Source organism: Mobula birostris, chromosome 2 (genome assembly GCF_030028105.1).
Source record: "Mobula birostris isolate sMobBir1 chromosome 2, sMobBir1.hap1, whole genome shotgun sequence".
NCBI classification, from domain to species: Eukaryota; Metazoa; Chordata; class Chondrichthyes; order Myliobatiformes; family Myliobatidae; genus Mobula; species Mobula birostris.
The window spans coordinates 171,818,601-171,832,150 of NC_092371.1; the positions used below are offsets into that span (position 1 = coordinate 171,818,601).

Below are 13,550 nucleotides of genomic sequence, written 5' to 3' on the forward strand. Positions count from 1 at the left end.
TATTTACCAGGATGCTGCCTTAACTAGAGGGCATGTCCTATGAGGAAAGGTTAAGCGAGCTAGGGCTTTTTTCTTTGGAGTGAAGGAGAATTACAGGTGACCTGATGGAGGTGTACAAGATGATGAGAGGCATAGATAGAGTGGGCAGCCAGAGACTTTTTCCTGAGTGGGAAGAGCTAATATGAGGGGGCATAATTTTAAGGTGATTGGAGCAAAGTTATAGAAGGGATGTCACAGGTAAGCTTTTTTACATGGAGAATGGTGAGTGCTTGGAACACGCTACCAGGGTTGGTGTTAGAGGCAGATATATTAGAGACACTTAAGAGACTCCAATAGGCATGTGGGTAAAAGAAAAATGGAGCGCTATAGGGGAAGGAAGGGATCGATTGATCTTAGAATAGGTTAGAAGGTTGGCACAACGTCATGGGCTAAAAGGCCTGTATTGTGCTGTATTTTTCTAAGTTCTGAAAAAGCAGCTTAAGAAGCATCATTCTCTGCCATGGTGAGCTTTAATAATATGAGTTACAAGTTTTAAAAAATTGATGCCTTCAGCGACACATCTTCGCGTTTGATATTCATTGTGTCGAGATACACAAGTCATCAGGCACCGTTTCCAGTGAATGCGCTGGCCTGTAAAGTAGTTACATTTGTAAGCACTATGTTCTCTGATGTTCTGGAGCTGTTGCTGTAGTGTGACATCTGCGCAGTCAAGGACTTATGGCTCTCGGTGCTTGTCCGCCCCCTGGTAAGATGCTCCTCGTTCTGACGATCGCTCCGGTCAAAGCACGAAAATGCAGTCTTAAACTCTTCCTGAAATTTGCCTTGAAAAAAGAGTAGAACCCTTTCAATCAATCATGAAATCTTCTCAGGTAATCAGTGATTAATAATAGCTGGAAAAGAAAATCAGAAAACGTGAAATTGCCCCCACCTGAAGTTAATGATCAGCAATTTTGTTTTGCTGACTAGGGGACTGGTGGTGCTGTTGGACTGGACTGCTCAATTGTTATTTTCTTTGCAGTTTAACAACTAATTGCCTGTTTATATTTTATACAACTATTTGTTTACATGTAACTGTTTAATATAATTCCTACTGGTCACAGTATGCATATGCAACTGTTCAGTGTGTCCCCTAGTGGTCACAGCTCCTGGCACGATTCTGGAAGCTTTTCTTGGTATCACATTATTTGAATATGGGCTATCTGATTGGTTTACTCTTATCTACAAATTTGAATGGAATGTTTCTTACCTATGGTACAAAAAAGTTGAACACATTGCCCTGCTATCCTTTTAGTCGTTTCCTGTTCTTTGCTCTTAGCTATTCGACATTTGTAGCTCTATGTTTCCCCTCCATACCAGACAGTGATGCAACCTGTCAGAATGCTCTCCACAGTACATCTATAGAAGTTTTTGAATGTATTTGTTGACATAGCAAATCTCTTCAAACTCCTAATGAAGTATTGCCTTCTTTATAACTGCATCAATATATTGGGACCAGGTTATGTCCTCAGAGATCTTGACACCTAGGAACTTGAAACTGCCCACTCTCTCCACTTCTGATCCCTCTATGAGGATTGGTATGTGTTCCTTCATCTTACCCTTCCTGAAGTCCACAATCAGCTCTTTCATCTTACTGATGTTGAGAGCCAGGTTGTTGCTGTGACACCACTCCACTTGTTGGCATATCTCACTCCTGTACACCCTCTCATCTTCATCTGAGATTCTACTAACAATGGTTGTATCATCAGCGAATCTGAAGATGGCATTTGAGCTATGCCTAGCCACACAGTCATGGGTATAGAGAGAGTAGAGCAGGGGGCTAAGCTCAAACCCCTGAGGTGCACCAGTGTTGATCATCAGTGAGGAGGATATGTTATCACCAATCCACACAGATTCTGGTCTTCTGGTTAGGAAGTCGAGGATCCATTTGCAGAGGGAGGTACAGAGCCCCAGGTTCTGCAACTTCTCAGTCAGGATTGTGGGAATGATGGTGTTAAATGCTGAGCTATAGCTGATGAACAGCATTCTGACGTAGGTGCTTGTGTTGTCCAGGTGGTCCAAGGCCGTGTGAAGAGCCATTGAGATTGCGTCTGCTGTTGACCTATTGTGGTGATAGGCAAATTGCAATGGGTCCAGGTCCTTGCTGAGGCAGGAGTTCAGTCTAGTCATGACCAACCTCTCAAAGCATTTCATCATCATCACCTAAGTTACAGAGAACAAGTTGCGTCTTTATTCTTTGGAGCGTAGAAGGTTGAGGGGGGACTTGATAGAGGTATTTAAAATTATGAGGGGGATAGATAGAGCTGACATGGATAGGCTTTTTCCATTGAGAGTGGGGGAGATTCAAACAAGAGGACATGAGTTGAGAGTTAAAGGGCAAAAGTTTAAGGGTAACATGAGGGGGAACTTCTTTACTCAGAGAGTGGTAGCTGCGTGGAATGAGCTTCCAGCAGAAGTGGTTGAGGCAGGTTTGATGTTGTCATTTAAAGTTAAATTGGATAGCTATATGGACAGGAAAGGAATGGAGGGTTATGGACTGAGTGCAGGTCAGTGGGACTAGGTGAGAGTAAGAATTCGGCACGGACTAGAAGGGCCGAGATGGCCTGTTTCCATGCTGTAATTGTTACATGGTTATATGGTTATATGATTATCACTATAGCTGTGAATGCTACTGGGCGATAGTCATTAAGGCAGTTCACATTATACTTCTTAGGCACTGGTATAATTGTTGCCTTTTTGAAGCAAGTGGAAACTTCCGCCCACAGCAGTGAGTGGTTGAAAATATCCTTGAGTACTCTGCCAGTTGATTGGCACAGGTCTTCAGAGCCTTACCAGGTACATCATCGGGACTTCCTGCCTTGAGAGGGTTCACCCTCTTTAAAGGCAGCCTAACATTGACCTCCAGGACAGAGATCACAGGGTCACCGGGTGCAGAAGGGATCTTAACAGCTGTAGTTATATTCTCGCTTTCAAAGCAGGCATAGAATGCGTTGAGTTCATCTGGTAGTGAAGCATTACTGCCATTCATTGGGTTTCGCATTCTAGGAAGTAATGTCTTGGTAACCCTGCAAGAGTTGTCGTACATCCGATGTCACCTCCAACCTCGTTCAAAATTGTCTCTTCATCCTTGAAATAGCCCTCTGCAAGTCATACGTGGTTTTCTGGTACAGACCTGGGCTGTCAGACTTGAATGCCACAGATCTAGCCTTCAGCAGACAGCATGCCTCCTGGTTCATCCACAAGCTGCCTTAACTTTGGAAACACACCATTCCAGTTATGGATTTGTTAACAAGATGCAAGCAATTTACTAACAACTTAAACCTAATTTCAAATCTATAATGGAAGCAAATTTGGTTATAGATGTAACACAATGCAAATAATTCAAAAAAGGGAACTTACCACTCAGAAAATTATAAATGATAGGATTTGCTGCACTGTTGGCATAGACAAGCCAATGGGAGAAGGTGAACAAAGCATAGAGTGTTGCTCTGTCATTACTACTATTAAAAATCCCAAACACTCTGTGGATGTGAGCAAACAAAAGGCAGAGTGAATTGATGGGCCAAGTCATGGGAATAAACCACAGATGTAAATTTAATGTTAAAGGCATTAAAGAAAGTCCTGGAAACACTCAGCAGGTTAGGAGAGTGAAACTGTTAGGTGAATGATTCTGAATTTAAACTACCATAAGTCTATAAGAGCAGAATTAGGCCTTTCAGCCAATCAAGTCATCTCTGCTATTCCATCGTGGCTGATTTATTATCCCTCTCAACCCCCATTCTCCTGCCTTCTCCCTGTAACCTTTGATGCCCTGACTAATCAAGAACCTATCAACCTCTGCTTTAAATATAGCCAATGACATGACCTTCCCTGCCGTCTGTGGCAATAAATTCCACAGGTTCACCACCCTCTGGGTAAAGAAATTCCTCCTCATCTCAACACTCACTCGAATTTTCTCTCCACAGAGCCGGATCTCAAATAGTATTGAGTGTGAGTACAGAAAGGAGATGGAGAGCTTAGTGACACGGATTCATGGCAACAACTTTTACCTGAACATCAGCAAAACAGAAGAGCTGGTCATTGACTTCAGGAAAAGGGATGGTTCACATGCTGCTATTTACATCAGCTCTGCTGAAATTGTGAGGCTTGAGAGCTTCAAGTTCCAAGGAGAGGCTATCATCAATAGTCTGTTCTGGTCAAAATAAGCATGGCATAGAGAGTGCCACAGTACCTCTACATCCTAAGGAACTTGAGCATGTCCCTGTTGACCCTCACTAATCTTTATCAAAACCCTATAGGAATCACCAGACCCAGAAGCATCCTGGTTTGGTCTGGCAACTGTTCTGCCCATGACTGCAAGAAGCTGTAGAGAGTTGTGGACACAGCTCAGCACATTGCAGAAACCAACCTCCCCTCTTTGAACTCTATCTACGTTTCTTGCTGCCCCTGCAAAACAACAAGTGTAATCCAAGAATCCACCCACCCTAGACATCCCTTCTTCACCCCTCTCCCGTTGGGCAGACGATACAAAGGTCTAAAAGCATGTACCTCCAGGCTCAAGAACAGCTTCTATCCCATGGTAATGAGACTATTGAACAGTTCCCTAGTAGATGGATTCTTGACCTCACAATTTATTTTGTCAAGGTTCCTGCACCTTGTTGTTTATCTGCAGGCCTTTTTCTCAGCAACTGTAACTCTTTATGCTATGTTCTCTTATTGCTTTTCCCTTGTACTATCTCAATGCACTGATATGATGAAATAATCTACATGGATGGCATGCAAAACAAAGTTTTTCCACTGTACATAGTGTTTTAGAGGCATAGAGCAATACAGGCTCTGTGACTGTATGATACTAGTATTGAGGTTTCAAGCCCTTCGGCCCAACAACTCCATGCTGAACATAGTGCCCACCCAGCTAATGGCAATTTCCTGTGTTAGACGCATAACTCTCTAAGCTCTGCCCCTCCAAGTACCTCTAAGTACCTCTCCAACTTCTATGAAGTACATACAAAAACATCCAAGTTTTATGAAGAGCTCTGATTGTTCTCTGAACTCGCGCTGACCTTCAGTAGTGGGGTGTGACCGCTCATTAAGTGTGATGTTCTCCTCAAGTAGCAGGGATCCACATACTCTGGAATGTTAGGATGTTAGCGAGGATTCACTGTGTGACTTTCTTTAATATGTGGAGGCTAATCCACAGGCAGCCACCACATGGTCCTTGACAGAGCTGGGGCTAGGTCCACTAGCATGGAGTGCAAGACAACTGGGGGCCCTTCACTACCACAGCCTTTCTCTGGCAGCCTCCACTGCCATTTGACATGTCGTCATTTCCTGCCAACTCCACTGTTGGAAGTCTCGATTGGATCACCCTTTGTCTGGAACCTTCACCTTGACCATACCACCATGGACCCTACCAGGAACTGAACACCAGACGGCTAAGTTCCAGATGACATCACTCTTAATATCGCAGGAACTCACAAGCCTGTCCACCATGACAAGATGATGATCCTCAGAGAAGAGATGGGCATACAGGTGACTTTTCACATTAGCTCCACCTCCCCACATTATTCCCTGTTTCTACATTTCTCCTTGTGACCAAACACCTACGAATCTCATTCCTGAATATACTCATCAACTGAGGATCCAGAGATCATAGAACAGCAGAATGGCAAAGAGTCATAACCTCAGGGCAAAAACATTTTCCTTAACTTCATATTGTACATCCTCATGAGCTGGAACAGTAGTATAGTGGTTAGCATAATGCCACACTTGTTTCCTTTGGGTGCTAATCTTATGCATATAGGGCCACACTCAACAGATACTTGTATGTTGTTTTATAGGACTGCTTTTATACTTACTGTGTTTTTTATACTTACTGTATCTGATCCAGAGTAACAATCATTTCATTCTTTACACTTGTGTACTGAAGAATGACAATAAACAATCTTCGACCTCAAGAACCAGGTTTATAATTATATCTTCTGAAGTGAAATTTGTTGTTTGCAGACACAGTACAGTACATGGTATAAAAATTAATACAAGTTAAAAATAAATAAATAGTGCAAAAGGGAAATAGTGAGGTAGTGTTCATGGACTGATCGGGAATCAGTGGAGGGGAAGAAACTGTTCCTGAATCATTGAGTGTGGGTCTTCAGACTCCTCTGTCAAGTGCACTGGGTATTAGACATCCAGTAATCTTGAATATCTGGTAGTCTGGCCCCACCAAAGTGCTGGGTGTTAGACTATAGGGTTTTTTATGTGGTTGCTAATCAGATTTGTGCTGGCACTCAGAAATGGTCACCAATCTTGCCTCCCAATCTACTGCTTTGCAGTTGGCATTGTAGTAGTAGGAGACGTCTCAAATAGTGATGAGTCCGAATACAGGAAGGAGACAGGGAACTTAGTAACGGGAGTCAAGACAACAACCTTTCCCTCAATGTCAGTCAAGCAGAAAAGCTGGTCAGGAAGGGGAGCTGTACACCTGCTCTTGTCTACATCAACAGTGTTGAGGTCAAGAGGGTTGAGAGCTTCAAATTCCTAGGAGTGAACATCCCCAACAGCCTGTCCTGGTCTAACCATGTAGATGTCACAGCCAAAAAAGATCATCAACACCTCTACTTCCTCAGAGGCTAAAGAAATTTGTTATGTCCCAATCAACCATTACCAAGTTTTATGGATGGATCATAGAAAGCATCATATCTAGATACATATTGGCCTGGTATGGCAACTGCTCTACACATGACCTCAAGAAACAGAGAGTTGTAGACACAGCTCAGCACATCATGGGAACTAGCCTCCTCTCTATGGACTCTGTCTACACTTCTCACTGCCTCAGTTAGGCATTCAGTATAATCAAAGACCCCAACCATCCTGGAAATTTTCTGTTCTCGCCTCTTCCATCCAGCAGAAGATAGAAGAGCTTCTGCCAGTAACAAGGGCAGGTTCTACCCAGCTGTTCTAAGAGAATTAAATGGATCCCTAGTGCAATAAGATGGACTGTTGACTTCAAAATCTACCAAGTTATGATCTTTCACCTTAGTGTCTACCCACACTGTACTTTCCTCTTTAGCTGCTTTATTTTATTCTGTATTGTTATTGATTTTCCTTGTTCTACCACAACACACTGTGCAATGATGTGATATAAATACAGTAGTATGCAAGCTTTTCATTGATAGTAAACCAATCCCATTTCCAATACCAATACCTTAATGCTTAAGGGCCTTTGAATAATCCTTCCCTTTAGATTGACTCAGAGAATGAAAACATTGATAGAAGCAGTCTGCCCCATAATTAGTTATCCAATTACTCCAACTCCCACCTCTGTTCCTCTGCATGTGTCCAAGTGATGGGCTTTGCAACTCCTTACATATTGTAAATGAAGACAGATGCAAAACGAGCTGAAAATATGCTGCTCTCACAGAATAAGGTAGGGTTTTCAGACAGATCCCTTTTGACAACCCAGGAGCTGAACATCACAAACTTTAGAAAAATTAACACTGGGAATGCTTGAATCATGGAGAGAATCACCATGGAAATAGGTTTCTGGCTGCAAATGTATTAAAATTGGTAAAGTAATTTGCGTTCCCAAAAATTATTCAACAACTCACCTTTTCAAAATATTTAGAACACTGATTGGAAGGTAGCAAAAAGCAAAAAATATCAACACCACCACAAGCATCCGTGCTGTTTTGCGTCTTGCTTGGATCTGTTTGATTTCTGCAGTGACTCCTCTAGTTCTTGACCTGGTTTGGTCTCTCCTGATGCTTTGCGTCGAACACTGCAAGGCAAGAGGCTTCCAGTTTCTTTGTATTACTGATAAAGTGCCTGGAATCTGCAATTTCAGCAGAAGGCCATGATGAGTGACCAGCTTTTAGAGTCAGAGTCATAGAGCAATATAGCACAGAAACAGGCCTTTATGGGCCTTCTAGTCCAAGTCAAACAATTAATCGGCCTGGTCCCATCGACCTGCACCCAGACCATTGCCCTCCATACCTCCATGCACCTATCCAAATTTCTCTTAAATGTTGTGAAGTTAAACCCACATCCACCACTTGCATTGGTAGCTCGTTCCATGGTCTCACCACTCTCTGACTGAACAAGTTCCACCTTATGTTCCCCTGAAATGTTTCACCTTTCACCCTTAACACATGACCACTAGTTGTAGTCTCGCCCAATCTCAGTGGAAACATCCTGATTTGCATTTACTCTTATCTTATCATAGAGTCATAGAAATCTACAGCACATTACAGGACCTTTGGCCCACAATGTTGTGCCAACCATGTAACCTACTCTAGAAACTGCCTAGAATTTCCCTACTGCATAACCCTCTATTTTTCTAAGCTCCATGTACCTATCTAAGAGTCTCTTAATAGACCCTATTGTATCCGCTTCTACCACTGTTGCGGGCAGTGCATTCCATACACCCACTACTTCTGTCTGAAAAACTTATCCCTGACATCCCCCCTGTACCTACTTCCAAGCACATTAAAACAATGCTCTCTCGTGTTAGCCATTTCAGCCCTGGGAAAAAGCCTCTGGCTATCCACACGATCAATGCCTCTCATCATCTTATACACCTCTGTCAGGTAACATCTCATTCTCTGTCGCTCCAAATAATATATCCCAAATAATATTGTATACCTCTATCAGTGCAGATCCCCTTGTGGCCAACCCCCTCAACAACAGGCATATCACCTTGGATACTGTCGGGGGGCGGTGGGGGGGCGGCGGGGAGGGTGGTGGGGATGACCAAACAGAGGAAAGTCACAGTATTCAGGTATCTGGCACCAAGTCTGCCTCTGGGACTCAGAAGGGAAGGGAGAAGAAGTGGCACATTGTGGTTTTAGGAGGTTCCTTAGCTAGGGGAATGGACAAGAGGTTCTGTGGTCGAGTGTGAGATTCCTGGATAGTATGTTACCTCGCAGGTGCCAGGGTCTGGAGTAACTCAGGTTGAGTCCTCAGCATTCTTAAGTGGGAGGGTGACAGCCAGAAGTTGTGGTCCACATAGCTACCAATGACATGGATAGGATGAGTGACGAGGTTCTGCATAGGGAGCTCAAGGAGTTAGGTGCCAGGTTATAGGGTTATGACATCCAGGGTTGTGATCTCAATTAGTGGAGAGGTTGTGGAGGCGGATGTTGGTAAGACCTCAGACAAAGTTAGGGATCAATAGGTTAAGCATGGTGCAACAAAGTTGAAAAGGAATATAAGACTAAAGGTGTTATTGTTATATCTGAATGCGCACAGTATATAGAATAAGGTAGATGGACACAGTTACAGATTGGCAGGTATGATGTTGTAGGCACCACTGAATCATGGCTGAAAGATTGTAGTTGGGAGCTTGACGTCCAAGGGCAAACATTGTATCTAAAGGACAGGCAAGAAGGCAGAGGGGGTGGCATTGCTCTGTTGGTAAAAAATGAAATCAGATCATTAGAAAGAAGTGACATAGGGTCAGAAAGTGTTGAATCTTTGTGGATACAGCTAAGCAAGTGCAAGGGTGAAACGACCCTAATGGCAGTTGTATACAGACCCCCAAACAGCAGTAAGGATGTGGCCTACTGATTACAGAGGGAAATAGAAAATACATGCCAAAAGGGCAATGCTACAATAGTTATGCAGGACTTCAATATGCTGGTAAATTAGGAAAATTAGGTTGATGCTGGATTCCAAGACAGGGAATTTCTAGAACGCCTATGAGATGGCTTTTTAACATAAGAACATAAGTAATAGGAGTAGTAGTAGGCCTGTGCCGCTGTAATGTTATTGTTCGGTGGCCGATAGACAACTCCCACCAGTGATTTTTTTTTCCCTTTACTATTCCTAATCTCTACCCAGATGGATTCAACATTCTATTCTACTCCTTATATCTTATATCGTCTCTCATATCGCCCTGATCTCATCTTTAATTAAGAGTGTTATGCTATCTCCCTTACCTTCCTGCTTATCCTTCCATAATATCTGATGTCCTTGGATATTTAATTCCCAATCCTCTCACCCTGCAAGCACATCTCTGTAATGGCCACTAAATCATAACCTCATAACCCTTTGTACTGATCTGTGCCACAAGTTCACTGATCTTGTTTCAAATACTAAGGGCATTCAAATAAAGTGCCCTGACACACATTGGCTTTAAAAATCTTGTAATCTTTTACTCTTCTGCATTTGACTTTTCTTCACTTCACTCTTACTTTTCTCTTCTTTATCTTTTGGTTTTTCTTTACCTTCATCCACACTTTTCCTTTTTATGGTATCCATACTTCTCCGACCTGTTGAACACTCCCCCCCCCACTATTTAGTTTTAAGTCCTACGTACAGCCCGAGTTATGGGATTCACTAGGATCCAGGTCCCATCCTGGTTCAGATGGAGCCTGTCCCATTGGTACAGCTCCCTCCTTCCCCAATACTGGTGCCAATTTCCCATGAACTCAAACCCATTTCTCCCACACCAATCCTTGAGCCACGCATTTAACTCTCTAATCTTCTTAACCCTGTGCCAATTTGCACATGGCTCAGGTATTAATCCAGAGATTACTACCTTTTTGGTTCTGCTTTTTAATTTAGTCGGTAGCTGCTCAAATTCTCTCAGCAGAAACTCTTTCCTCATTCTACCTCTGTCGTTGATACCCACATGGACTATGACAGCTGGATCTTTCCCCTCCCAGTGCAAATTCCTCTGCAGGTCAGATAGGCTGTCCTGAACCTGGGCAGCAGGCAGGCAACACAGCCTTCGGGACACTCTATCCTCATGACAGAGAATTCATCTATTCCCTGACTATACTATCCCCAATTACCACTACATTTCTCTTCTCTCCCACCTCTTGAATGGCTCCCTGAATTACAGTGCCACTGTTAGGTTGCTCATCCTTCCTACAGCCCCCACTCTCACCCACACAAGGAGCAAGAATCTCAGACCTGTTGGACAAGCTCAAGGGCTGAGGCTCCTCCAGCACCGTCTCTCAGACCCCACTACCTACCTCACTCGCAGTCACAGCCTCCTGTCCCTGGCCACAGACCGAATTCTGAGATAGAGAATCCAAGTAATGCTCCCCCTCCCTCATGTGCCACAGTTTTTGAAGCTCAGATTGCAGGTCATCAACTCCTGCTGCTGTCCTTGAAAATTTTCTCTGTACTCTTTCAATCTTATTGATATCTTTCCTGTAGGTCGGTGACCAAAACTGCAGATAAAACTGCAAATTGGGCCTCACCAACATCTTATGCAACTTCAACATGACATCCCAACTGCCGTACTCAGTACTTTGATTAATGAAGGCCAATGTGCCAAAAGCTTTCTTTGTAATCCTTAAATGGACATGATGATAACCTTCCGGTTAATTGCTTTACCATAAACTCACCTGTCGACACCAAAGTTTTTGAAATATTTGAAAGTAGGCCAAAATTATTAGACACAAAGGAGCCATATATGTGACAATGAAAAAGCAGATATGATATATCTTGGCATAAGTGTCATCTGTAATGAAATAACAATGATTTATAAAAGACATATTAAAAACAAACACCAGTGCAATTTTTATAGGTTATAATAATTCTGAACTATGGCTTGGTTTTAACTTAAATTTTACTTCCATTGATTAAGTAAAAAGATTAAGATGATTAACTTTATTTGTTATGTGTACATTGAAACATACAGTAAAATGCATTGTTTGCGTCAAAGGCCAACACAGTCCAAGGATGTGTTGGAGGCAGCATGCAAGTGTCTCAGTGCTTCCAGTGCCAACACAGCATACCCTAACGCTAACAGTATGTCTTCAGAATGTGGGAGGAAACCAGAGCACCCGGAGGAAACACACGGTCATAGAAACTTCTCAGACATCTGCAGAAATGAATCCTGATTGGTGATGGCTGGTGCTGCTAAGTTTTGTGCTAACTGTTTCTATATTTAACTGCTTTGTAATGTTGCTGAAAACACTTCCATAGATTCCTTTCCATTTTAGATTTCGATGAGAGATGACATCCTATTTTCTTAAGTAAGGCTCAATATGCGTGGTAATGTAGTGGTCAGTATAACGCAATTACAGTGCCAGGGACCTGGGTTCAATTCCCACTCTATCTGTAAAGAGTCTCCAGTATTCTCTTCCGTATTCACCAATGAGAGGGAACTTGATGATGGTGAAGACAATATGAGTGAGGTTGATGTTTTGGAGCATGTTAACATTAAGGGAGAGGAGGTGTTGGAGTTGTTAAAATACATTAAGACAGATAAGTCCCCGGGACCTGACGGAATATTCCCCAGGCTGCTCCACAAGGCAAGAGAAGAGATTGCTGAGCCTCTGGCTAGGATCTTTATGTCCTCGTTGTCCACGGGAATGGTACCGGAGGATTGGAGGGAGGCGAGTGTTGTCCCCTTGTTCAAAAAGGGTAGTAGGGATAGTCCGGGTAATTATAGACCAGTGAGCCTTACGTCTGTGGTGGGAAAGCTGTTGGAAAAGGTTCTTAGAGATAGGATCTCTGGGCATTTAAAGAATCATGGTCTGATCAGGGACAGTCAGCATGGCTTTGTGAAGGGCAGATCGTGTCTAACAAGCCTGATAGAGTTCTTTGAGGAGGTGACCAGGCATATAGATGAGGGTAGTGCAGTGGATGTGATCTATATGGATTTTAGTAAGGCATTTGACAAGGTTCCACATGGTAGGCTTATTCAGAAAGTCAGAAGGCATGAAATCCAGGGAAGTTTGGCCAGGTGGATTCAGAACTGGCTTGCTTGCAGAAGGCAGAGGGTGGTGGTGGAGGGAAGTACATTCAGATTGGAGGATTGTGACTAGTGGTGTCCCACAAGGATCTGCTCTGGGACCTCTACTTTTCGTGATTTTTATTAACGACCTGGATGTGGGGGTAGAAGGGTGGGTTGACAAGTTTGCAGACGACACAAAGGTTGGTGGTGTTGTGGATAGTGTAGAGGATTGTCAAAGATTGCAGAGAGACATTGATAGGATGCAGAAGTGGGCTGAGAAGTGGCAGATGGAGTTCAACCCGGAGAAGTGTGAGATGGTGCACTTTGGAAGGACAAACTCCAAGGCAGAGTACAAAGTAAATGGCAGGATACTTGGTAGTGTGGAGGAGCAGAGGGATCTCGGGGTACATGTCCACAGATCCCTTAAAGTTGCCTCACAGGTGGATAGGGTAGTTAAGAAAGCTTATGGGGTGTTAGCTTTCATAAGTCGAGGGATAGAGTTTAAGAGTTACGATGCAGCTCTATAGAACTCTGGTTAGGCCACACTTGGAGTACTGTGTCCAGTTCTGGTCAGCTCACTATAGGAAGGATGTGGAAGCATTGGAAAGGGTACAGAGGAGATTTACCAGGATGCTGCCTGGTTTAGAAAGTATGCATTATGATCAGAGATTAAGGGAGCTAGGGCTTTACTCTTTGGAGAGAAGGAGGATGAGAGGAGACATGATAGAGGTGTACAAGATAATAAGAGGAATAGATAGGGTGGATAGCCAGCGCCTCTTCCCCAGGGCACCACTGCTCAATACAAGAGGCCATGGCTTTAAGGTAAGGGGTGGGAAGTTCAAGGGGGATATTAGAGGAAGGT

General features: G+C 43.3%; 1 protein-coding gene across 1 annotated transcript in view; it reads right to left on the bottom strand.

Annotated features, from left to right (window-relative positions):
• Window positions 1–600: 600 nt before the first annotated feature.
• Window positions 601–13,550, bottom strand: part of hcrtr2 (hypocretin (orexin) receptor 2) — a 59,771-nt gene continuing 46,821 nt past the window's right edge. The window contains exons 4-7 of the mRNA XM_072280400.1: window positions 11,352–11,467; window positions 7,605–7,828; window positions 3,397–3,518; window positions 601–821 (exon numbers count right to left, since the gene is read on the bottom strand). Of these exons, the coding sequence (XP_072136501.1) occupies window positions 601–821; window positions 3,397–3,518; window positions 7,605–7,828; window positions 11,352–11,467 (683 nt within the window). The remainder of the gene's footprint in view (window positions 822–3,396; window positions 3,519–7,604; window positions 7,829–11,351; window positions 11,468–13,550) is intronic.